The following is a 26183-nucleotide window of genomic DNA, read 5'->3' on the forward strand; positions in this document are numbered from 1 at the left end:
CAAGTCAATCGAATGAAAATTGAGGATTTTAGAAATCTCACCAAAGTTGTTGACCTTTTGACCTCAAAAACAATCGGCTTCTTCCTGATGACAAACTGCACCATTTGCTGAAGATCGGTTTAAAATTGTGACCTGTAGGTGATAAACAGACAAACAAAATCGACTGACCAATAAACTTGAAAAATCTTCGATTTTGCAACTAACAAACAAACAAACCCAAATGCAATATCCTCTCCTCTGGCGAGGGTAACAAGAGAGTTCATAGAACACGATACCCCACAAAATGTTCAGATATATACAAGAGAATCTTGCCGTTCACGGGGGGGGGGGGGGGGGTACATTCTTGAAAATCACCGCAAGTCTGCAAACTTAACCCGGAGAAATGGGGAAAATAGGGTTAGGGACTGCAACTTTAAAATTTGGCCAAACTACCCTTAATTAACATGTTTGTGCATTGTTTTTGTGCTATTCTTTTCATGAATAAAACTAATTAAGAACATAAAATAAAGTATAATTTTCCTGCATTAAGAACAAAAAAAAAGTTTATTTTCTTGAGTTATTAAGATCATCATGAAACTTACCTTTAATACTAATGATGATAAATTTGGTCCAATCATGCGATGGCGATGTTGATGATGACTGATAAAGACAAGTTGATGGAGATGATGTTGACGATGATTTTGGAGGGTTTGAGGGGGTTCTTGCATTGACGCCTCATGTTAATCAGGAGAATAAATGAGGGAAAAAGTTCGCCAACCCACGAGTATTCGAGCGCATTGACTGCAATTCGCAAACCTTTCCTCAATCAATTCATCGTGATCGAGCGAATCTACGAAGGGAAATCCCACAAATGGCAAGGTCCTCCTGCGCTTCAATTTTCATAAAATAATGATTGTAAAGAAAGTTGAAAATTGAATCTGGAAGTTTAGCACAACTGAAGCAGTCTTATACACCAACCACATTTATACACTATGAGACGACGAATTTGAGTCACAATTTTGGAGATGGAGGCTTTCTTGATCGGTACAAAGCTAATTATGGTGGACTCTTCTTCACCACGATACACATGCCAAATCCTCTAATGCTATATATCGATACATAGCATGGTTATTGGAAGTATTATGAAGGCAATTTGTGTTATAGTCTTCAAATATATAATTCAATTTCAACAAGTTGTTGCTCAGTCATAAACTGATAAGACAGACAGACATGAACCAATTACTTAACCAATATTTAGAGCTGCATCACAGTGTTCAAATGTGATTTGATAACCTGTACAAGCTTGTCTCAGTGCCAGGGAGAGAGCATAATCGTTGATTGGCTGCGAGTCTCAACTCGGCCACAAAATATATTTGATGCAGTGAGATTATGAAATAATTCATAATATCATTTGGTAATCCCAGACCGATGGAACTCTCCTCAACATAAGGCGATACTACAGTTAATAATAATTAGTTGTCACAAGTCGTTTCTTCCAGGCCAAAAGAGCACACTTTTTCTTGGAGATACCATTTTAGTAATACATTTTTGTATTCAGAACAAAGCTTACAAATCCATACTACAACAGATACTTGAGTCAAGTAATACTCAACCTCACTGACTGGCTTTTGATGGTATTGTTGTGGCTGTGGAAATTCGCAATACACCATAAGGGTTCCTGAGATTAGCTATGCCGGTAAGTGAGTGTTCAGATAGGTCCCCACCGTTGCTTAAAGGGATTTATTCGTGTTCACCGGGCTGCGACTCTGAGATAGCCGTTTTTCTTTTTCTATTGTTATTTTTAACAAACCTCCACACAAACAACAAGCCGCGTTGAAAACCGTCGAACGCAAAAGGAAACCAGAGGAGAAACCAAAAGGAAACCAGAGGAGAAACCAAAAGGAAACCAAAAGGAAACCAAAAGGAAACCGATTGGTGGACGCGCGGGGTGACGCGGTCGGAATGAGGAACGCTCCTTTTCGGGAACCTTCTCGAAAGAAGGTGGAGTCGAAAACGGGGAGTAGCGAAGGGCGGAGCCCCGCGCTTTACAAGGCGGACCGCGCGCAAGGCTCACTCTCTCTGTCTGGGTCGTCGACGGCATCCTCTCTCTGTCGGGGTTGTGTTGGATTCTACTCGCTCTCTTGGTGGACGTCATTCTCTCGCTTCATCTTCGCGCTCTCTTGGTGGTCGAGGTCGGGTTCTCTCGTCTTGGTGTTGGGCAACCTGTCGGTGAAGGCGCGGGCCGGTGGTGAGTCCGGGCAACGCCTCAGAGACGCAGACGGGAGGCGCAGCCCTGCCAGCTGTGTGGTGCGAATCTGCGCGTCTGGCGAGGGACGCCGGAGAGAACTCACCGACTACGTCATCGCAAAGGCCCGAGAGCAGGCGCGGCTACGCGAGCTGCCGTGGGAACAAGGCGTCGCGACCTGCCCACCGTCACACCTCGAGAGGGCAGATAACCAGCACGGTCTCGCGGACCTTTTCGGTCATCAACGGCCCACGACCATAAAGGTTTACGAACCCCGTCTAACTCCCTGCCTATGGGGAGGGTTTTCCTGTTGTTTTTGTATGCATGCTGTGGCGCCGTGTCCTGTTAAGAAACGACTGTGTAAGTGACTGTAGATAATAATCGTAATCGGTGGTATTGCTTGGCCTTCTATTTGTCGCTTGTATATTGCATGACTGTATAAGTGTTGCTGGAATAAATGTCCTTGTGTGCAATGTATCCCATTCGTCGCGTCCTCCTTTCACCCCATTGAAATGCCATCTTGCATCGTGGAATGAGTAGTGGGTTTTAAACATCCGATAAATAACCTGAACCGTCGAGGTCGGCGATAACACCGCTCGGTTATCCCTGTAGCACGGAATGAACCGCTTAAGCGGTTCGTGTCCTAAGCCGACCTGTGGCGTGGTGCAACCCCTCGGTACGTTACCCGCGCGGGTATTTAGGTATATCGACATTCGGCGATTCACCCTATTTCACGCGGGTAGAATGCGGACTGGGTTGTGGTGAGGTTAAACCCCCACCCGTGACTGGCTCCTGGCGGTAGTTCCAGGAGGGTCACGACTGAATTGTCCGTCCGGTGGGCGACGCGGCTGCCATTCGAGGTACGCGGCCGATCGCACGCCAGGCGGGCCAGAATTCGTAACACTATATTGAAGAGGTTCGTGCCCTGGTAGTTTGTTAAGATTAAATAGTCTCCATCACTGTTTGGCTTTATAATCATCTGTTTTTTTAAATTTATTTATAAATTTCTCCTTTTCTTCCCCACCATAACTCCACGCATGGCTTCTTTATCTATTGACCATCTCCTCGATACACGAATCTTGAAGAATCGCAACACTTTTTATTCTTCAATAATGCCAAACTTCCTCTCTTATTTCCTTTATACATACATATACATAAAAAACATTGTTTAAAATTCTTCCATAAAGCACCCCCAGCACTTCCAATATGACATGAACAGTCGATGGACCTCTGAGGTCTATTTTACTCGGGAATATGATTTATTGGATCATTATGAAGCCATTCAACGATGAAGCAAGGGCAGGATGAAGAATTATACACATCTCTCATCAATTCTGTGCATTTCTGACCACAATCACCAATGAGGCAGAGATGACAATCACCATCATTTGTCTCAACATCAGACAGACCTCACAAGCCTCCAGGTGTTTCCTCGGTTGAACTTCAAATGTACTCATTGGAGGGATTATACAGACATTGCTTGAGTTTTGCAAAACAGAACATCAATAATGAGGATGTGATCATATTTGGTGACATCGTAAGACATGGGAGAGGGTGGAATATGTTACCATGCTAAAGTCACAAATGACATACGATTAGTATTACTAAAGACTTCAGATTGATGTTTTCCTTTTATAGCACAAATTTCGCAATTTTTTTTTTTAAATCCTTTGTTTAGAAAACTTGGCAACTGCAAAAGGTTCATTTATTGATGACGCGTGAAGGGAAGCGTTGTATTGTAACTTGAGAAAGCTTTTGGTTCATTGCAAGTTTTCCTTTCACTGCAACAGCTCAAAGATTGGGCACAAAATTATACTTTTCCAAATGGCATTTAAATCGTGCATGTTTCCTGCTTGAGGCCACAACAGTCAGAAAACTAGTGGGTGGTCTCATGTACTGGAGCTACACACCATGAGAAACAGCACAAGGAAAACCAAGTTCAGGGATATTCAGGAAAGTTTACCTGATCAAAAATACCAAGTGATCAACAAAAATACCAAGACGATGAGTGAGACACCAAGTGAGGTTTATACATGTATCTACACCAATAAATGTGTGTGTGTGTGTGTGTGTGTGTGTGTGTGTGTGTGTGTGTGTGTGTGTGTGTGTGTGTGTGTGTGTGTGTGTGTGTGTGTGTGTGTGTGTGTGTGTGTGTGTGTGTGTGTGTGTGTTGTCCGTAACTCTGAAACCATGAAACATCGCAGTCTAAAACTTTGCATGAATACGAAGAAAACTCCTGAAAATTGTGTTTGGGTTAATTAAAACACCCCTTTTGAAGATAATAATTAACAGCCTTATTTAATTACATCCTTTATCATGCTTATCCTCAAACACCTCTCTGTCCCTTGATTGGGTCTTAATTCGCTATTCTTTTGGCCTGCTCAACCATGCCTCAACTTGGAACAGGCCGCAACAATTTCTTCACGATAAAGTGATTTTTTTTTCTCCACTTTCCTCACTCATATCATCGAATGAATGATCATTCCGACAAATCGCGAGATACATCACAATGCTTATAAACACCCGGAGAGAGCATCATTTGTGGCTTTATTTCATTTATGCAAATGCCATAACGTCGAAAATCTCTTAAAGCCAAATTACAAAATGTAAGCTCCAGAATTGAACTTAGCAGCAATTCCGACTGTTATAAAAGTATTCATTGGGCCAATTCAGACATATTTGACATTTTGAGTGTCTCCGGGAGGCGTTTTATGTGATGGATCGGCAATTGCTAATTGTTTGCCAAGCCAGCCGTTCCTCATTAACGTTTTGTTGGAGTGCTTCCTTGAGTGCTTAAGTCACTTGGCGAGTGCTCTACAATATTCACACCATCACTGAATACCGTCATCGATCTACTTGAACAAAGTTCAAAGCAACTCACCTGCATTTGGCCCAGCGTTGTTCTGCAGTACATTGGGTGCTGACTGGGTCGCAGAAAATGTGCAATTGCATTTAACACCACATTTCCCCTTTTTGGACGATCTTCTTTCATTATACGACCCATCACTTCAACAGAGATAAATACATGTAAAAAAATTAAACTTTTCGTTTATAAAAGTTTCTTCAACCATTTCATTGGATTACTTGGTTGAGACACTTGGCGAGCGCTCTTCAAGCTTCGAGGGTGATACCGCGGTTCGATACCGGAGTGAGGAAGTCAAAATAAATTAGATGACTACGAGTAAAAAATGTTTCAGTTGTTACAAAGCAATGAATTGCCACATCACGACAAGATAGCTGAGAGGTGCGCACGCTCGCTCTGAGCTGTCGAGCCTGGGTTCAAATCCCAACCCAGCTATAAACTGTCATCCCAGTGTTTCACAGGCAGGGCAATTCATCAATGTGTGTGAGGTCTCAAGGATGAACTTAAACTGGGCATTACATCTGCCAGAATCCCACCCTCTCCTCCACCCTGTCATCTCTCACCCTTCTGCCTCTCTCACCCCTATCCCACAAGTCTATCTCCCATCCATATCCCTTTCTCTCCCACCCTCTCTCTCTCTCCCCCATCCCTCCCCCCACCCCCCACTTCTCCACCCCTCTGTTGGGGGACTTAAGGAATGATGGTTTAGTTTTGAATTTAAAACTGTTTCCCCATAGGGTAGCATGTCCAGATCAGATTCGGAGTGAGCCGACCGGAGGGTTGTAAAGGTCGCTACATGTGTGAGCACGCATGCAGGCAGGCAAGCCTTTGCCAGGTAGATAGCGTGGGTTTTAAATGTTCCTGACTGGTCTCATATAGAACCTGGTGGGTAAAAAGAAATGCTGTTTGGGCACATTTCATTGCCTTCCCATTCCCACTTTGCCTTCCCTGCCCACCACCTCCCCTTGCCCCTCACGCTGCCTTACCTTCCATTCCCCTGGTACTGCCTTCCATTCCCCTCCCTACCCCCCCCCCCACCCATTGAATCTCCGGACAGTCTCCGCATGCTGTATCAACATGCTGTTTTAACGTACTCCATTTCGTTTGATCCTGTGCCACCCCACTTTTCCCACAACCAAACACAAGTTGAAAACCCCTTTTCTCAGGCTTACCTCCTTCCAAACCCCCTCCCCCCGCCACCACGTCCAGGAGTGTATGGCGACGTTTCTTGAGGATTCGCTCTCCCTACTCCCTCCCCCCACCACCCTCATAATCTTCAGCAAAGCGATGGGTTTTATTTGCTCATGATAAATAAATCAAACAAGAAACCGGATTTGTATATTAACAGTGATTCATCTTACCCCTATGCGACACTCATACCCATGGAACAGATCAGATGTACAATCAACTTCACAAGATAATGATGGGCCCGCATTTGCTTTCTTGACAAAGAGACAAATTGGTGAGACAAGATGCACCCCCCCCCCAGACATACTGCAGTGGGTTCTGAGGAACTCGCTGCATCCCTCTCTGCGGTTGCACGACATTGGAGGCTCGTGCCTCCTTGAGGGTGTCGAGGTCCCCCATGACTGCAGTGAGCAGTGCCCCTGTGCACTGTTCTTTAATGCATCGACACTCAGCCATCGAACACTATTCAGGCCGAAGTCACATTTGCTCTACGGTGAGGATACGGTGGCCGTACGCCCTCTGAATTGACAGAAACGTGCGGTGGCCGCAGAGTTTCTGCGGTGGCCTCAGGGTGGCCCTACGCTGTTTGGTTATATTTTACAGGCCGTAGGGTTGCCGTGGAATTATAACAAGGAGTTATAACTTTTTTCATTTCTACGTTCGCCGTAGCAATTCGACAAGCCGAAAAAAAAAAAACTGGTAAAAAAAAAAAAAAACCCACTTGTTACCGTCCGTCTGGCCGCATGTTCGCCTTAGGGCCCCACTGCGGTCCCCCTGGCCCCCCCCCCTGCGGTCGCCTTGCGGGCACCTTGCGTCTGCCTTGAAAATTCTATGGCCGCCGCAGGAACGCCCTAAGGTCACCGTGCGACATCAAATCAAAGACCGTACGGCACCCCCAAGTTTTCGGTCTCCACAATTTTTAAATACGCCGTGCGGCTCCCCGAAAAATAAAAACACGTGACTGCTACATTGTGTGACCGTGGAAATACTGCGGCCACCCTATAATTGCTCGTGGCCATAGATTTTGTAGACCCTACGGCCACCGTGCCAAATGTGACTGAGGCCTCACCAAAAGCTGCAAGGTTAGCACCAGCTCCCTCAGAACACAGAGATGATGATTGCACCTCCACACACCCGCAACAGGCCCATCCCAGAACAGCACAGCATAAAATCAATGAAGGATGCCCAGGACCCACCACCACAATCCATGCAAAGCTGTCAATACCACAGTGAGCAAAGTGAGGCGATGATGCTGATGACTAACCTGAGCGAGCAATCTCTTGCACCTTTATTTCCGGCCCCGACGCGTACCTCCTCATACGGGTCGTTCTTGATCTGCTTGGATTGTCCCCGATTGGTTCTTTAATTTGGGGCATGAACACTCTGTGAGCCAATCGAGACTTCCCCCTTAAATGGTGGCATTATTGAAGGGTGTGAAGCAGAGTGATCCGATCAATCACCAGGAAAAATCGCTGTTCCGGTAACCAGTTTAGGGTGGTTATAACTCGCTCGGGTAGAGAAAAGTTATTGTGCGAAAGGGGAGATGAAAGAAGGGAAAGAATACACGGCACAAGATGAGAAATTGTGTTAGGAAGAGTAACACTCGAAAGGTAGCAACACTATCTGTCACATACGCAATGCATGTTCATTCACATGGAATACGATGCGCTCAACTAAACAGATACGAAATAACAGCTATTACAACTAAAGATGATTTAACCCCTAAGGATCATTTCCACAACAAGATATACTTTGTACATCCATGATGCTTTTAACATTTTAGTTTTTAAAAAATTTTTGATCACCAGAATTGTTCATCTCCACATCCTAGAAATGGAGGCTGTGCCTTTTCGAAAAGGGAGACGTGACCCAGTCATTTCCATTCACTGATCCTCATCATATTATGTTTTTGTAACTTTAGGATTATTCCTTGCATCCATTGTTCTTGTAGCTGTATCTTGTCATTGCGAGGTGAATGACAGTCGGCTCGTACATGTTTTGTGTCGTCTGCTTCTGGTGCTTCTAGATATCAGAAGTATTTCCGGTGCTTTAACAGACTTCTCAGGTGTCTGGAGTGACTTGGTAGCAGCCATACGTCAGGTGGTGTAGTGTCAGTATAACACGGCCAGGAGAGCCGGCCATGGAAGCCGGTACACAATATTCACACAATGCAATCTCCAGCGCTAAGCTTGGGCCCATTGGTCCATCTCACAACAGGTAAGCTTTACCGTTGTTTATGTTTGCAATCCTGCGATACATAATTTGACCAAAGTGTAGAACCGATGGTTAATTTTGTGTTATTCTGAATAATACGGCAAAATGTCTACCTGTTGACTGTTATGCCAGTGTGACATTGGGGATAAACTCTCAAGGTGGATAAAATACTCCAATGGCTCAGCATCTCAAACAGTCTGGCCTCACACTGGCCTTCTCATGGTGTTGGTCTCACACTTGGTTGTATAGGTGAAATCAATGGCACCTTAAAAGGAGTTGCTTCAGGTCGATGGAGCTCATTACCCTTGGTAGGCAGCTCATCCAGGAGAAGGAAACTGAATTAAAATCCACCGCTGCCTTGCGATTCAGGTTTTGAAACCAAAGGCTGGGGTAAGTAAGGTAAAGGCAGCAATCTTTCGTAAAGGAGTAGCTTTCCCTTCATTAACCAGTGGGTCACCCTTGGGGAAAAGTGCACTACCCCCATTTTAGCCTCCCAATCAGGGTTAAATGAAGCCAAAGGCCATAGGAGGAGGTGTTGGATGGCCATACAGGCTGCTGGCATATATTGGCAGTGATAGCTGCATGACCTTGATGCTTGGCAGAGTAGTTTCTTATGGAGAACAATGGCTAGGATCAAGTGTCAAGTTTAGATACTGCCCGGAAAAAGACAAGGGCAAACCACTTTCGTACATGCCAAGAGAACAATCATGATAAGAAATCCAAAGGATAAAGCTGTGGTGCTGGCAGTCAGTCAGGGCAGGAATTCGTACAGCGCACCAGTAATAGCTCATCTACTCTTCGCAAATAATGTCATGGAATCATTAAAGTCCATAAACAATGAGCGTCGGCAGATGGGTCCTGTGGCTTAACCTCCATCCGACGGATGGCAGAAACATTGATGTATCACCCTGCATGCAAGCCAACAGAGCGATTGTTTAAAGCTGGGTTAGGATTCAAAGGCAGAATAGATAGCTCAAAGGTGTTCACATACCCAAGCCTCGAGGATTCCGCCAGCTTCCCAAAGTTCTTCGAATAATCCTCAAACTTCCACAGGCCAACTCAATTTTGTTTTCGATAGCGTGTCCATGAACCTTGATGCACTTGCTCCAGTCGTCATTCAAACTGTATGTGTGCCAGCAAAATTGTTTTCAGATTGTTCCTTCTCCAGGTAGTGAACCACGCCAGACTGACTCAAGATTGATATGCCAGCTGAACCACCAGATCCACTTCCGATATCGGCTCCCTCGGTCAGGTACATCTCACTTGCTTCAATGAGTTCGTCCTTGTCGGCAAATCAGCAGCCAGTGAGGGTGATCCAGTTGCTCGAAGCCACAGTCACAAATAGGAATAGCAAAATTCTGTTATACTCACAATATTATCACCTTGGACATCATACGTTAGAGTGTTCGTGGATCATGGACAAAATGTTGCCTTGAGGAGGTACACAAGGATACACTTTCACCCTGCAAGGTCACCATGTGGATATAAATATCGATGCGACAAAGGCTTTGCGCACACATACTGGAAGTTGAACTAAATTATTTTCCCCAAATCCTTCGGTGTTCCTCTTCAATTCGGTTATCCCTTGGTGTCTGACGTTGATTGCCGATCAAAACATTTACATGAGATGAGCATAGTATTCCCCTATGGTTGTAGTTTTGTGAAGTATATAGTCAATTAGCAGGATTCCCCTGGCCTTTCTGAAAAACAGACCCAGAATCTTGCGAGCGAAGTTACATGTGGAATCTGTTGAGTGGTGGTGATTCATCGTGCTTCCATTGCATGGATTCAAATATGGTTTCAGGATGAAGTAGTTAAGCTAAGTTTCATCATTATTTACATGACGAATGACAAAGAAAGCTGGGTTTGCATTAAACAGTTGGATAACATCACAATATGGAGCGCCGGCAGTTGCTGCGAATCGTGAGTGCTGAGGTTTCGGTGAATTATTATCACCTTGGACATTATACGTTAGAGTGTTCGTGGATCATGGTCAAAATGTTGCCTTTTGAGGAGGTACACAAGGATACACTTTCACCCTGCAAGGTCACCATGTGGATATAAATATCGATGCAAACAAGGTGGCAGTTCCAAATTAATTTGACACCTGGATATTAAAATCTATCTCGTCAAGGTCCATGATTGTACGACATAGCAAAATTCTGTTATACTCACAAACATCAGATTAATTGGACTAATGGAATATGGCATGCCTGGTGTTGGCGTAATGGTTAGGGTGGTGGGTTTAGGATCCGAGAATCCTGAATTCAAATCCCACTCTGCTGTTGAATCAATACCAGGTGGGGTTGACTGCCCGTCATCCTTCCGAGGTCGGGAAAATGAGTGCCGGCTTACTGGTATCCTGTGTCGGAGTGGCGACCCGTTCAGGATTGTGCCCAATAGCCAAGGAGACTGCTTCGGCAGCACCAACGCTCTGCACAGAGTATGGTCCCAATGGATGGATGGAATACAAGAACACATGCAAGTTTATGAGAAATAAAGCAAAAACAGCACATTTATTAAACTTTTTGAAGGTCACTTGGAAGTTGTCCCCAAAATGGAGATAAAGTTCATCATGATCGTTTCATTTAATGTAAAATACACCTCAATCCCATTTCAGATCATCTTGAGAAAGCCGAACGATTTTCCCTTTGTGTCGTTTCATGTGAAGGTGTTGTATTCATTAAAATATTCATAACATAATTTGGCAAACCAAATAAATAACGTGTTAAAGGTTGGGAAATCTATGGACCTGCATGTGTACGATGCAATCAGGACACATTATTGCAAAGAGCAAAGAAAACCTTTCCTAACAGATACGAGGTGAGACATTCATGCTTGCAAACTAATCATCAGTGATGTGAAAACAAATAAGGTTACGAGCTTCTGCTATTGAATAGAAAATTCAAACAGTAGTGCCACCTGGCGTTGAGCAAAGTCACTACCTTCATTTGGATTGAACTTCGGGAAATTATCAAGATGTCCCTTTATATTGACGGTCCTGTTGAGGGATGGCAGGACAGCCCGGTGGTACATACACTCACCTTCGAGCTGTCTATGGTTTGAATCCCGACCCAGCTATAAACTCCCATCCTTGCGTTTCACATGCAGGGCGAGGAATCAATACGTATCCCGTCTCTCACATGGATCTTAAACGGGTACATAGTTAGTGGACTTAAAGATCCTACGGTGTCTTTTGCGAAGAGTAGGCGAGTTAACATGGGCAGCATAACCAAATTACTAAGTTCTGCCCTGACATTCTTGGAAAGCAATGGCAAACCACCCAGCATAACCCTAGCCAAGGGACTGCATTAGCAACTCCAACACTCTTTCAAGAGTATTGGACATGAGCTCATCTTCACCAGGATTTGACACTGTTGTCTTGATGGAACAGCGATAGAAGAAAACTACACATAGTCACCAATTAATGCCAACAGGTTTATTTGGACACAACTCAGACATGCAACCAAACACCAAACGAGATAATCCAAATGTTCACCCAAGATGGCGAGGAAAGAAAAGCTGATAGAGGATGACATCGATAGGTTTGAAGCAAGAAATCATTCCTCAAGGTTGCGTTCCGATGTGATCAGAACCACATATTGGAGAGATCGCAGGTCACATAAGATAAGTCAACAATTAGTTCGGTACCTTGAATGAAAACTGACAGTTCACATGGAAAGCACATTGTCTTGAGGCCTACATGGTTACCTGCTCAAACATGCCGCAGAGCTTCGCCGTGCTGCTCAATAAAAACTGCAATACAGAAATTGCCCATAAATCATTGGTTTACACACCAAGAAGACTTGTTATTTAAACATTAATGATTGTGCATCAATGTTTTAACCCCCAAATCATTAAACAAGAAAAAAAGATTGTCATTCAATAATGGAAGTTGCTTGAAGATGGGAAGTTTGTCACTGTGTCACATTAAAAGCAACTGAAGGTGCAGCATCAGGACTACCACCAACCAGTAACATGACCACCACCAACAATGTGAACTATGGCTTATCCTAAATCTCTACTGGCTGTTATCCCCATCTCTGCTTTGACGAAAATGGCGGGAATATTGTGGCAAACTTCTCGAGTTAAAAGGCCTGGGTGAGACCCCCGCCAGAAACGCACTTGTTCCCTTAACACTTTGCCTTTGGTCATTGGTCAAATCACAAGCCACGGAGGCAGAGTCACTAGCTCCTGGAAGTGGTTTTATCAATTCGTCTTCTCTTGAAGGCTGGCATTCTTTCTTTGACTGTTCCGTATCCATGGAGGTTCTGTTGCCGCAAATGTCATAAACCGCAAGAGACGTCGACTTTTTGATGAAAGGAGCTTGGCCGAAGATATCTGACTTATCTGGAGTTGAATCATCAATGGCCTTTCGAAATGGGGCCTGAGAAAATACATCCAATTCTTCCCGAGAGGAGGCTGCTTTGCTTACAAAGGCACGACTCTCATGGTGCACCTCAACATTCAAGGTCACTGGCTCTTCAGTGTCATCGTTATGAGCACTTATAGACTGAGAGCATGCTTCAACACTACTTTGATGACCTCGATCAGTGGCAGTTTGCAACTCTGCTGGAATACTTTGTGCTGTTGATGTGACCGCCTGAGTCAGTGCTTCATCATTATTTACTCGTCTCTGCTGGTCTTCAAAATGATCCATCTTCATGAGTGGAGGTGCCAAAGTGTGAGAAGTGGTTGAACTTGTTGAAAGTTCCTCTGTTGAGGAGAAATTCGGTACAACTTTTCCCAAACTTGTTGCACGGGGTTGTGAGAGCACATGAGGAGAAACAGACGGCGAAGGCCTTGAGGTTCTGGTCTCCAGTGAGGTAGTGTGCGATTGTCGAACCTTTGCTGGCTGTTGAAAGTGCAGTGCGGGGTTGTTATTCGAGCCTGAAAATGAACAACATTACAAGTTTGTTCACACGGAAGATTGATGGACAAATGATATCAACGAGTGAGGAACACTCAACACAACTAATACAGTTGGAGATGCAACACATATACAAAACAAGACTATGCAGGGAGATGGCACATCAATTAAATTAAATAAAGCGTCATGGTCCATCCCAAAAAAAAAAAAAAAAAAAAAATAACTACAACGAAATAAAAAAAACAGAAAAGATAAAGTGAGTATTCAGGACAAGTCATTAAAATTAAGGAGATGAATGAAGCAATTCCTCAAAAGAAATAAAAACACAATCAGACAAACGTCACAGGGTCTTACCTTGTGGGAGGAAAAATCTGCTTTTAAAGGAGTAAAAAATGAAAACAGCAATTGAAGTATACGTGGGGGAGGTGTGTGTGGGGAGGGGGGAGTGGGGGGGAAAAGGGGGGAAAGGGGAAAGGAAAACCTTCAACACACCAATCAGCTTTTGAGAGTTAAAAGTTGTCGACGTATCATTCGTTCTTATAATATAGTCATCCAAGGTAGCCGTGAGGTATTCCATGCCTTTAGATTGTCTAACCTGGGTACTATTCATGACGGAATGGGACAACTACAAAACTGGTGTCTTGTTCCATCAGTGCATCATGGATAGCTGCCACGGGACCTACGGACAGCCAGCAAGCCAGTTGTCCTGTCTATGAGAGCTTGCTGGTGGTGCCTTTCCGAAGAATAAACTAATGTAAGCTGGAACAAAATTAAAAACACATTTCCTACCACTGGGATGGCAATGGAGAACCACTCGGTGTATTCCTGCCATGACTACTTCAGCAGCGCTGAGTCTCCAGCTCAGGAAAGAAAGGACTTCAAATTTGGAAATTGGAACAACAAAGTGTCGTATGTGGGCAGCTTCATGTATTCATCAAGAGCAAAACGAGGAGAATAGAAAAATCGAAATGACAACGAGCCGTCAAGGAGCAGACCAAATGTCGGGTACTCCGGTCTCATGAGTCAAGGAAATACAAAGCAAGCAAGATGGAGAAAAATATAATTCTGCCAATGCATCCTCCACCACATCTCCACTCCAACAGTCAGTCATCCACATGGGCTGGGGGTTCCGTACATCGACTATCCAAGTAGCATGACAAATCACAAGATATCAAAACGAGTAAAGGCACACTGACGGGGGTCTCGTCGTAAACATTACACACATTGGTCAAGGGGGAGATCCAAACACCCTTCCCTCTCCCACTAGTTACTCCTCTGCATGAAACGAGCTGAGAAATGAGCCAAAAAAAAGAAACAAAAACAAAACAAAAAAGGTCAGTTTGAGACGAACATTGACCTTTGCATCTACGTGAAAAAGTGTTGGAAAAAAACCATAAAAGTTTTGCTCGAACGTATACGCCAAGTTTATCAAAACTCCCACTTTCAATCCTGGCGAATGGTTCCAGATATCATTCTCCAGCAACGACTCAAACACATTCTTGTGCATCTATATGTACCAAGGTGAACAGAATATATATATATATATATATATATATATATATATATATATATATATATATATATATACATATATATATATATACACATACAGTATATTTTTGATGTTGTTTTCAATTGTAAAAATAAATATTTAAAAATGAACGTTGACAACACAAAAATCAGATCAGGTGGGCAGATAGTCCTCTGACCTGAGAAAAGGTGTTCCTTCCAGCAGAGGGGGGATTGAATGGATTAGGTACAGTTATCTAGAAGGGCAAGCATCTCACTTTTTCCTTATAGAAATGGCAAACATGGCATCAGGCACTCAATAAGCACCTCCTCTCCCCTTTCATAATGGAAGCTTTCCTCAAAACCATGCCAATTTGACCCTCTCATGCTGCTCTGGTCCAGTAAAACTACACCACCAGCATCATTAGCAAAACACTCGAACTGACAGCGAGCTGTTCATTGGTTATAATGCGGTTAAAAGGGACAGGACGTGCACTTGGACACAAGATGTGCTCGCGATCGCAGATGAGATCACAGCATCATGAGGCAAGTGATCTGTGGACCACAAGGGGAGATCATAACAAAATATACTATTTATCCATCACCGCAAGGGGTTCTCTTTAATATGGACCCCTCGGCAGGCAATGACACTGTTCCAGCCAATTGTCTGACTTAGAAAAAAAAATACATTTGCCATTCCATTCTCTCATTGGTCAGCATCTTGTTTTTCAGCACTGTGCATCAAAGCAAAGAACACATGTTTATACTGCATGGTGCTGCAAAGACATAAAAACATACTTCGTCAAAATGCATCTGCACACATCACTCTGCCTTTTATAAACAAAAAAGTGCAACTAATTTCACACATCACATGAAACTCACAATGCCTATCATATAAAACGAGTGAGCTTGCGTACACGAGTCCTATTCAGTGTTGCCTTGTTTGTCGATTTTAATATATTTTTATTTTACTTTTAAATACCAACAGGGAAGGCTGAGACAGCAGAATAGGTACAGTTAAAGCTTTTTCACAGAATTTGCGAAGAGTCAATTACAGTGCACTTAGCTGGCCTCACACAGCCAGTCAGCGTCTCACGACTCATCACCGAGCAACGTGAAGCATAGTTGGTGCTCGCTAGGTCTGGGTATTTATTGAGGTGAATGATGAAAATGCTTTTGGCCAAAATATTTTTTAAAAACCCCAAAAAACTGGACCCTGCACTGCTCGGTTCCTTGGCGATTGCTACGCTGCCGTTTTTCAAGTTTGTTTAACCAGGGGTTTGGGAGGAGATGCAGAAATGATGAACAGACAGGGCATCTTATAATATAGATGTGTAAATTGACAATATGAGCTGCAAGGTACAATGTTGAGTGGCCAGGATGCAAATGATGCACTGGTGAAGATGATGCTCTAAAATTTTCTCGCTCAATTAATTCCATAACTTTACTGGTAATCGATCAACATATATGAAACTAGGAGAGCAGATCTACCCCCAATTACATACTGGCATTACAAAGACTACTTGATATGCAGAAGTGGGACAATGTGTGTAAAAAAGAAATTAATAATAATAATAAAAAAAAAAAATTTGGGAAAAATCAAAAAGTTCCTGAAAATAAGCTAATTGTGCAGAGCAGGATTTCAAGACTGAAGAATTTAAGTGTTTTGACCAAGTCGTGCACGACATGCCAATTTTGTCATGAATTTTCACCTGACATGCGAAGGTAACGTGCGACAGTGATCAGGGAGTGAGGGTGAAGCCGGTGCAAAAACAGAAGTGAAGCATTCGTTCTTAAACTACTTTTAAGATACTGTACAGGTTTAATTATGCCGTATTTTAAATAACTAATCAGTCACGTTATCTGTATGCACTCAATCATTCTCCTTGCACCACCAAATTCATCACCAGGTCCTCTTAGAGTCTTAGACATCTTGTGGAGTCCAAAGAAAGAATGCTTCAATGGGGAGGGGTGAAGCGACTTTCAGGCCACCATATAGATACGAGAAGAAAAAGATACGACTGATACCCTTATGGCCACCTTTACAAAATCCGACCAGGTTTTGGAAGATTGAAACCAGTCAGAGAATTCTGATTTCAAGTTGGCTTGATGTTGGGCTCTGGGTTATGTTAGGAAAGCTTCCATTTGCTTGGAATATTAAAAAGATAAGCTCATTTAATATTTCATTTCAAGATGGTTTATGTAATTGTGACCTATGAAATTGCATTGCACCAATTCTGGATCGTGTGTAAAGCAGACTTTGGTAGTTTGTCAATGAATGTGGCAAGAGAATTTGTGGTTGATAATTGCTTGATTATCACCATGTTGAGCAAATGTAGTCGATACGATGCAAGATAATTGCTTCTACCACACGCAAATTAAAACATTTCAAAATTCTTATTCCACTGACACGTTTGATAACATCGGTACAACTACGGTATCTATTTGGCATTTATTATCGAAGTATTGCATACGCACACGAGTGTCAGTTTTTCACACAAACCTCACTTTCCTCTCCTCTCAATCGTGCCCTCTGTCCCCTCCATTTTTAAACGCAGACACCTCCACCCCTTCCCTCAACCTTTGCCAACAAGATGAACAAGGGTATAATCAATTTTACCGGGAAGGAATATCAGAAAATTCTGAAATTGAATTAGAGTTCAGTTTTGTTTTTCCTTCCTAAAATAGCCTTTTCACTGAAAATTTGAAATAAATTTATAAATGTTGAAAAATCAATCAAATTTGCAAGTTGAGGTACGTAGTACATTCAAAGGACACCACTCCGAAAATAAATCCTCCAGCGTGTGACATTGCCGTGGCAACTTTGGCAGCCGGCGATGTCGCCGTGCAGCACACGGAGACGGAATTGGGAGGGAGTGGTGAACAATAATTGAATGCATAATTAAAATAAATAATAATCGTAAAATAATTAATTTATTAATCAATTGGCTAATGGCACATCACAACCACCATTTCATCCAAATCTAACTTTTTGAAAATTAAGTTATTCATTGAAAAATGAGTAATCGATTAATAAATAAATAAATAAAAATACCCTTCATAGCCTAATTACTTGTTCAGTAATGTCCAAATGTCAGCATCCAAACTCAAAAGATGCTTGAGATATTGCCCAGATGAGAAACAAAATAAATAAGCAATTAATAAATCGATTTTTTTTGTATACCCTGTCGAGGCTTGTATGAGAACTAACATTCCGATTAAGATTAAAATTGACAATTAAGTAATTAATCAATCAAATCAATAATCAAAAAATAATTGCAAAATCCACTCCCCTCTCCAAAGGTTGCCATGGATACATCAAATTGTCCATTTCATTAAGATTAAAATTAACAATTTTAATCAAAGCTCAGGTCAACCGGATGAAAATTTATTTATTTTTGAAATTGAAGATTTTAGAAGTTTGACCTTCATTTGACCTTTGACCTCAAAAATGGTTGGTTTTCCAATTCAGTGATGCAATAGGCAAATTGTGTTCAACTTTTAAGCCAATCGGATGAAAAATGACGATTTTGGAAATCTGACCTCAAGATGACCTTTGACCTCAAAACTAGTAGGCTTCTCAGTCGAGACTACCTATACAACTTGGTGAAGTTTCGTGAAGATCGGTTTTAAATTGTGACCTGTAGATGATTGACAGACAGACAATAACAAAAACGACTTTAAAAATCTTAAATTTTGCAAGTAATCCAAATCAGGCCAAAGAGAACAAACGGAGTAAAAACTCTTTTCCTTTAGCGCGACAATGATGTCATGGATTACCTGGATATGGAATTGGGAAGGAGCAGTGTGTGCAATATAATCTTTTTTTTATCATGGGAAACTTGTGAAATCATCAAATCAACGAATACCAATGCAATGCAAAATCTCATGTACCAAGGTGAACAACAACAAAAAAATCATTGAATTTTTACATCATCAAACTACTGCATAGAAAAAGTCATTAAATGTACAAACAAACAGAACAAAAAACGACAAATAAACAAAACAGACCATTTAACAATGTAGTCTTGTGGGACTCCGTCTCGGCAAGCCCTTTCACACATCGAGATCCAGGTGTTTGATAAACACGCCCTTGCCAAAGCTTTCACTTTTAATCCTGGCAAATGGCTCCGGATTATCATTCAGGAATAGGTGTGAATAACTTGGACACACAGTGCCTTCAGAAAGTGTTCACAACCCTTGACTTTGTCACATTCCGTTGTCACTAACTGAATTTAAATAGATAGATTAAATTTTTTTTTTTTTTGTCACCGTTCTCCACAAAATACCTCAATGATAAAGTGAAAACATTCTTTGAGAATTTTTTACAAACTAATTAAAAATGAAAAGCTGAAATGTCTCGTGTCGGTAAGTATTCAACCCCTTTGCTCTGACACCAAATTGAGCTCAGGTGCATCCAATTTCCTTTGATCATCATTGAGATGTCTCACCAACTTGGTTGGAGTCCACCTGTGGCCAATTCAATTGATCGGAGATGATTTGGAAAGAAACACACCTTTCTATACAAGGTCCCACAGTTCACAGTACATGTCAGAGCAGAAACTCTACCATGAAGTCCAAGGAACTGTCGGTCCGTAGAACTCCAAGATAAAATTGTGAGGAGGCATAGATCTGGGGAAGGGTAATTTTTTAAAGCAATTGCTAGAGTGTTTAAAGTTCCCAAGAGCACATTGAGCTTCATCATTTGGAAATGGAAATAATATGGAACTACCCAGACTCTTCCAAGAGCTGGCTGTCCAACCAATCTGAGCAACTGGGCAAGAAGGACCTTGGTCAGGGAGGTGATCAAGAACCAAATGAGCACTCTGACAAAACTATAGAGTTCCTTGGCTGAGACAGGAGAACCTGGGCTGAGACAGGAGAATCTGCTGGAAGGACAATAATCTCTGAAGCACTTCACAAATTTAGTCTTTATGGGAGAGTGGCCATACAGAAGCCACTCCTGTGAAAAAGGCACAAGGCAGCACGCCTGGAGCTTGAAAAGAAGTCACGTGAAAGATTTTGAGAGTACGAGGCAAAAGATTCTGTGGTCTGATGAGACGAAAATTGAACTCTTTGGCCTGAATGCAAAGCACTACATCTGATGGAAACTGATGATGAAATCTGATTAGCACAGCTAATCACCCATCCAACACCATCTCTACCATGAGGCATGTTGGTGGCAGCATCATGCTGTGGAGATGCTTTTCAGTGGCAGGGACTGAGAGACTTGTAAATATAGAGAAAACAATGATTGGGACCAAATACAGGCAAATCCTTAAGGAGAACCTGCTTCAGAGTGCAAAAGACCTTGGACTGCAGTAAAGATTTACGCTCCAACAGGACAATGACCCCAAGCATACAGCAAAGCAACACTGGAATGGCTTCAGAACAAGAACGTGAAAGTCCGAGTGGCCCAGTCAAAGCTCAGACTTGAATCCTGTTGAGAATATGTGGAAAGACGAAACATTGCTGTTCACCGACACTCCCCATCAAACTTGACATAAGTTGAGCAAATCTGCAATGAAGAACAGGAGAAAATCCCCAAATCCAGACGTACAAAGCTGACACAGAAATACCCAAGAAGACTCGAAGCTGTAATCACTGCTAAATGTGTTTCTAACAAATATTGACTCAGGGGGTTGAATATTTATTGATGCAAGTTATTTCAGCTTTTCAATTTAAATTAAATTGTAAAAATTTGTGAAAACACGTTTGCACTTTGCCATTATGGGGTATTTTGTGTAGATGGTGACAAAAATTTTAATTTGATAAATTTTAAATTTAGGCTGAAACACGACAAAAATGTGACAAAAGTCAATGTGTGTGAATACCTTCTGAAGGCACTGCAATGCACATTTCTAAGTACAAAATCAACACAGAGTGAACTGAGACAAAATTGTTAAGCTTGAACTAGACAGCTTCATTAAACTGTGCTACATTAAATTCAGCTGCTTGGAGGGGGCTGGGCTATGATAAAGTTGATCTGCAAGTGGAATCTCTCACTCACCGATGTCCCAAACTGTCAAATGAGTATCCACCAACGACACACAAGGATAGATAGGAAGTATAGCTAGTTTGACCCTCGCCCCCCCCCCAAAAAAAATTCAAGACCACCCCAAATTTCACCAACAATCATCTCACCCTCTCAGAGATGCCATTATCTGAAAGTGTTTGCCTGCACAACATTCGCTTAACAAATTGGACAAAAATCTGTCACTGAAAAATTACCTTGTACCTCCACTTAAAAATATAAATAAACCCCTCAACATAGAGATAGAAAATTTATCCTGGAGAGCAAAGCTCACGTCATGTGAATACACGAAAGATATAACATTTTATGGAAAAGGATTAATAATACCTTGACATCACTGACAACCAAAGTGCCATTTTGGAGGTGCACAGAATCGGAGAGGATATGAAAATGTTCAATCCAAAAACATGAGTTCTATTCCGATTGCATCACCAACTCACCCATGAATGGATAGTGTGCGAGACACCGACTGGAAACGATGTAATTAAACACCATCTGTGCCAAATGTGGATGAAGCAGAACCATTCCTTCATTGTTGTGGAAAAACATTGTCATTCGGTCCAGGGCGTACATCAAACGTGTTACGCACTTAACTCCGTGAATGCATGCAATTGTCCTTAAATCAAATTTATTTGGTATTCTGCAAAACAATCCAGTTTTTGTTTTATCCTACCTTCTTACATGCATGAAATACTCAGCGCACTGTTCTTTCAAATTGCTTACATAAACTGAGGTCTCGGAAAAACAAAGATTGGTCCATCTTCTCAGCATTAAAAAAATGGAATCGAGGAAAAAAATGAAGCTGCCATTACCGTAAATATTTGCAACTGTGATACAAAGATACTGAACTCAAAGATTGTTCCAAAAGTTTTATTTTTCTTTTGAAAAAGACAGACGAGCAATTTTACTTCACACATCAACTTCTTTGGAAATACACTGTGCCCATAATCAGAGAAGCTTCACATTTTCTCGTTTCATTTGTGTCCACCTACGAGCAGATAATCCCATTGGCAGAAAAAAAAACAAAAAACAAAGGAATACATATATATATATATATATATATATATATATATATATATATATATATATATATATATATATATATATATATATATATATATATATATATATATATATATATATATATATATATATCAATATCGTACAACATTGGGGCAGTTGGGGTTATAGATCTTAAAGACCCAAGAAGTTGCTCACAACCAAAAGTAAACTAGATCTACTATGCCAATTTGAAGAAAAATGCAAGAGCAGACCTGGTCTTTTGTGTTGCTATCCCAGCCGAATACCAGGTCTGCTCTTGCTTATTGCTCAAATCAGCAGAGCAGATACCTCAGTTACTTTCTGGTTGGAAGCACCTTATTCTTCAATATATATATATATATATATATATATATATATATATATATATATATATATATATATATATATATATATATATATATATATATATATATATATATATATATGCCATGGTCTCTCTCTGTGGCTTGGTTTATTATGCACCACCACATATTTTAAGTTACAAACTCCAAACTCGGGTACAAATACAAATTTGCATGAGGGGTAACACAGGCTATATGGCCGCAGCCTAGCACGGGGATGTGAGAGGGTGGGGCATAAATTCACAATGAAAATTTGTACCGTGTATCGCCACTTGGTAGTGGAGGCAGAGGGTATTACACTTTCCTTTTTTAATGTGGTCAATGCTGAGGTTAAAGGACTCTTCGCATGGGTAAATTTGTCCTTGGCTCCACCTCCTTTCCCCCCCCCCAAAAAAACAAAAAAACAGAGCGGCATGCCAAAGCCCGTCATCGTGTGTGACATTTCAAGCAGGAAGGGACATCAGGATGAACATGTGGCAAAGGGAGATGGGAGGGGGGGCGGGGGGTGGTTAAAGCACTCAATGCACAGGCAAATTTGTGTTCCTTTCCTTCTCGCCCAAAATGGAGGGGCTGGTCGAAGTGGGAAAAAAAAAAACCAGATGAAGGGACATCATGTGAGGGAAACATTTCCAGCAGCAAGCAACAAGCGGCTGAGGTGTGGGAGAGCCGGTGGAAACTACAAACTCCGAACTTAAAGTATAAATACAACTTTGTGCGGGAAGTAATATGGGCAATGTGGCTAAGGCCTCAGAGGCTCTCTTGAGTCCACAAAGTAATGCCAAAGTGACCAATAGAGCAGTTTTTGGCAAACAGGATGACGAATTGGTCCATCAGCAAAGTGATGGATAAACTCTGCTTTATATATACTCTACCAGTCGAAAGTTTTAGAACACCCCCATTTTTTCCAGTTTTTACTGAAATTTAAGCAGTTCAAGTCCAGTGAATAACCAGAAATGGTACAAAGCTAAGCAGTAAATTGCCAGATGTTAAAAAAAAGTTTAATTACCAAAAATTGAAACATAATGTAAATTTCAGAGTTGTTAAAAAAAGCCCCTTTTCAGGGAACAAGTAATGGGTGAGCAACTGCAGCTGTTCCACATCAAATGAAGTAAATTAAGCCTTGAAAGTTGATGCAAACAATTCTGACAGGTGTCCCAACTTTTGTTGATTAGTTACAAGCCCTCTGTCTGTATAAAAGCAGTGTTGGAACAGACTGTTGCTACAACCTCTGAAGCATTATTTGGACAATATTGCACTACAGGAAGTAGTATATTGCAATTATAATGGTGAGAAAAAGACAATTAAGGGGCTGTCACACCTTGACGATTTAGCCAGCGTATGCCGACGTATGAAAAATTTGTCTAAAACGCTGGCACACGTCGAATACGTTATGGGTAAGTTTTGTATATGTTAAGAGCATGCTGAAGCACGCTGGCATACTTCATAGTATGCCGAGCTCGTCGAAAAATTTTAACATGCTCAAAATTTTTCGACGTATGCCAGCGTATGACTCACACGTTCCGCATACGCTGGCCATAAGTTGAAAGCACGTTACGCGATCATTGACACACGTCACTTGTAAGTTACTCATAAGTCGAAACACGTCGAGGTAATGTTTAGCGTACCCGAAACTTATTTCTAACCAATGAGTAACGTGTTGTAGGCACGTTACGCGATCGTTGACACACGTTACTTGTAAGTTACTCATAAGTCGAAACATGTCGAGGTAATGTTTAGCGTACCCGAAACTTATTTCTAACCTATGAGTAACATGCTTTGAACCTATGCGTAAGGTATCTCCAAGGCATATTGACGTATGTAGACGTATTTGACATCTTCCGGAAGAACACAGAACTTACTGAACGTGTTTCTAACTAACAGCTACCGTATAATGGAATATTGGCAGCGTTTAGGGGAATTGGTAGAAAAAATGGGCTTCACCGGAGGAACCCATCAGTGATCCAGACTCCATGTTATTTTTGTTTTTTTTTTCTTCGGCATGACGTTGATGTTGACACTTCGATTTCTAGTGTGGTTATGATTTAAATCGTTGAGCGGCAGCCTTTTAATTATATTGTATTATAACCGCACTAGAAATTGAAGTGTCAACATCACCGTCATGCCAAAGAAAAAAGAAAAAAAAAAACAAACAAACAAAAAAAACCATGGAGTCAGGAACACTGACGGGTTCCTCCTGTGTGAACCCCATTTTTTTTTACCAATTCCCCTAAACGCTGCGAATACACCATTATATGGTAGCTGCAAGTTAGAAACACGTTCAGTAAGTTCTGTGGTCGTCCGGAAGACGTCAAATACGTCTACATACTTCAATATGCATTTGAGATACGTTACTCATAGGTTCAAAGCAAGCTACTCAAAGGTTCAAAGCACGTTACTCATACGTTAGAATTAAGTTTCAGGTAAGCTTAACATTACCTCGACGTGTTTCGACGAATGAGTAACTTACAAGTAACGTCTGTCGACGTTTGTCAACGATCACGTAACGTGCCTACAACTAATGGCCAGCATATGCGGAACATGTGAGTCATACGGTGGCATACGTCAAAAAATTTTGAGCATGCTTAAAATTTGTTGACATGCTCGGCGTACTACGGCATATGCCAGCGTGCTCTTAACATATACACAACTTACCCATAACGTATTCGACGTGTGCCAGCGTCTTCGGTAAATTTTTCATACGTCGGCATACACTGGCTAAAACGTCAAGGCGTGACAAGGGAGGACGGTGATGTTGACACTTCGATGTCTCATGCGGTTATGATTTGAATCGTCGAGCGTCAGCCTTTTAATAGGCTACGCCACGTGACCGTCGGCGATACGCTGCCGTGCGCTATGCATACGTTAGACTATCGTTGGGCATACGTTGTGAACGCCGACAACACGCTAAGCATTCGTTGGTGTAAGTTATCTATAAGTTATCGAAACGTTCTGTGTACGTTACTAATACGTTATGCATACGCCCAACTCGTTATGAATACGCCAAAAATTTAAAAAAAAACATCAATAGTTCAGCGTACGCCAGCGTTTTACATACATTTTGATACGTTGCCATACGCTGGCGAAAACGTCAAGGTGTGACAGCCCCTTAAACAAAGGAAGACAGACAGACCATTATAACCCTTCAAAGTGAAGGTCTTTCCTTTGGAGAAATTGCAAAGAAGCCAAGGTATCAGTGAGTACAGTTTCCTACACCATCAAAAGGCACTTGGAAACTGGAGGAAACTGTGTTGTGGCTTTGGGTCTGCCAGATCTCTTCCTGTCAATCAGAAGACAAGTTTGAGAGTCAACAACTTGTGTGATAGGCAGCACACAGGACAGCAGCTTCAAACACAGCTCAACACTGATCGAAGTAAGGAAGTCTCCATTTCAACTGTGAAGAGAAGACTTCGAGCTGCAGGTTTGACAGGTCGAGTGGCAGTAAGAAAGCCATTGCTAAGATGGCAAAATAAGAAAAAGAGGCTTGCCTGGCCCATGAAGCACCGCCAGTGGACTACTGAAAACTGGAAGGTCTTATGGACCGATGAATAAAAACTTGAAATCTTCGTTTCATCACGCAGGGTTTTTGTACGCCGTCGAGTAGGCGAAAGGATGGTTCCTCAGTGTGTGACACAAACTTGTCAAACATGGAGGAGGAAGCGTGATGATCTGGGGCTCTTTTGCTGGATCCAGAGTTGGCGACTTGCACAGAGTGACTGGCACCTGAACCAAAAGGGCCACCACAGCATTTTGCAGCACCATGCAATACCCTCTGGTCTCACCTACTTGGTCAGGGGTTCATCTTGCAGCAAGATAACGAACCAAAACATACCTCCAGGCTATGTCAGAACTACCTTGGAAGAAAAGAACAAGATGGTGGG

General features: G+C 42.0%; 1 protein-coding gene across 8 annotated transcripts in view; it reads right to left on the reverse strand.

Annotated features, from left to right (window-relative positions):
• Positions 1–11913: 11913 nt before the first annotated feature.
• Positions 11914–26183, reverse strand: part of LOC147027221 (AP2-associated protein kinase 1-like) — a 186925-nt gene continuing 172655 nt past the window's right edge. For all 8 annotated transcript variants that reach the window (XM_085883462.1, XM_085883470.1, XM_085883469.1 and 5 more), the window contains one exon: positions 11914–13379. In XM_085883462.1, the coding sequence (XP_085739588.1) occupies positions 12511–13379 (869 nt within the window). In that variant the 3' untranslated portion in view covers positions 11914–12510. The remainder of the gene's footprint in view (positions 13380–26183) is intronic.

The sequence above is a fragment of the Eptatretus burgeri genome, chromosome 5 (genome assembly GCF_056783735.1).
Source record: "Eptatretus burgeri isolate ZD-2024b chromosome 5, Ebu_testis_v1, whole genome shotgun sequence".
In the NCBI taxonomy this organism is placed as follows: Eukaryota; Metazoa; Chordata; class Myxini; order Myxiniformes; family Myxinidae; genus Eptatretus; species Eptatretus burgeri.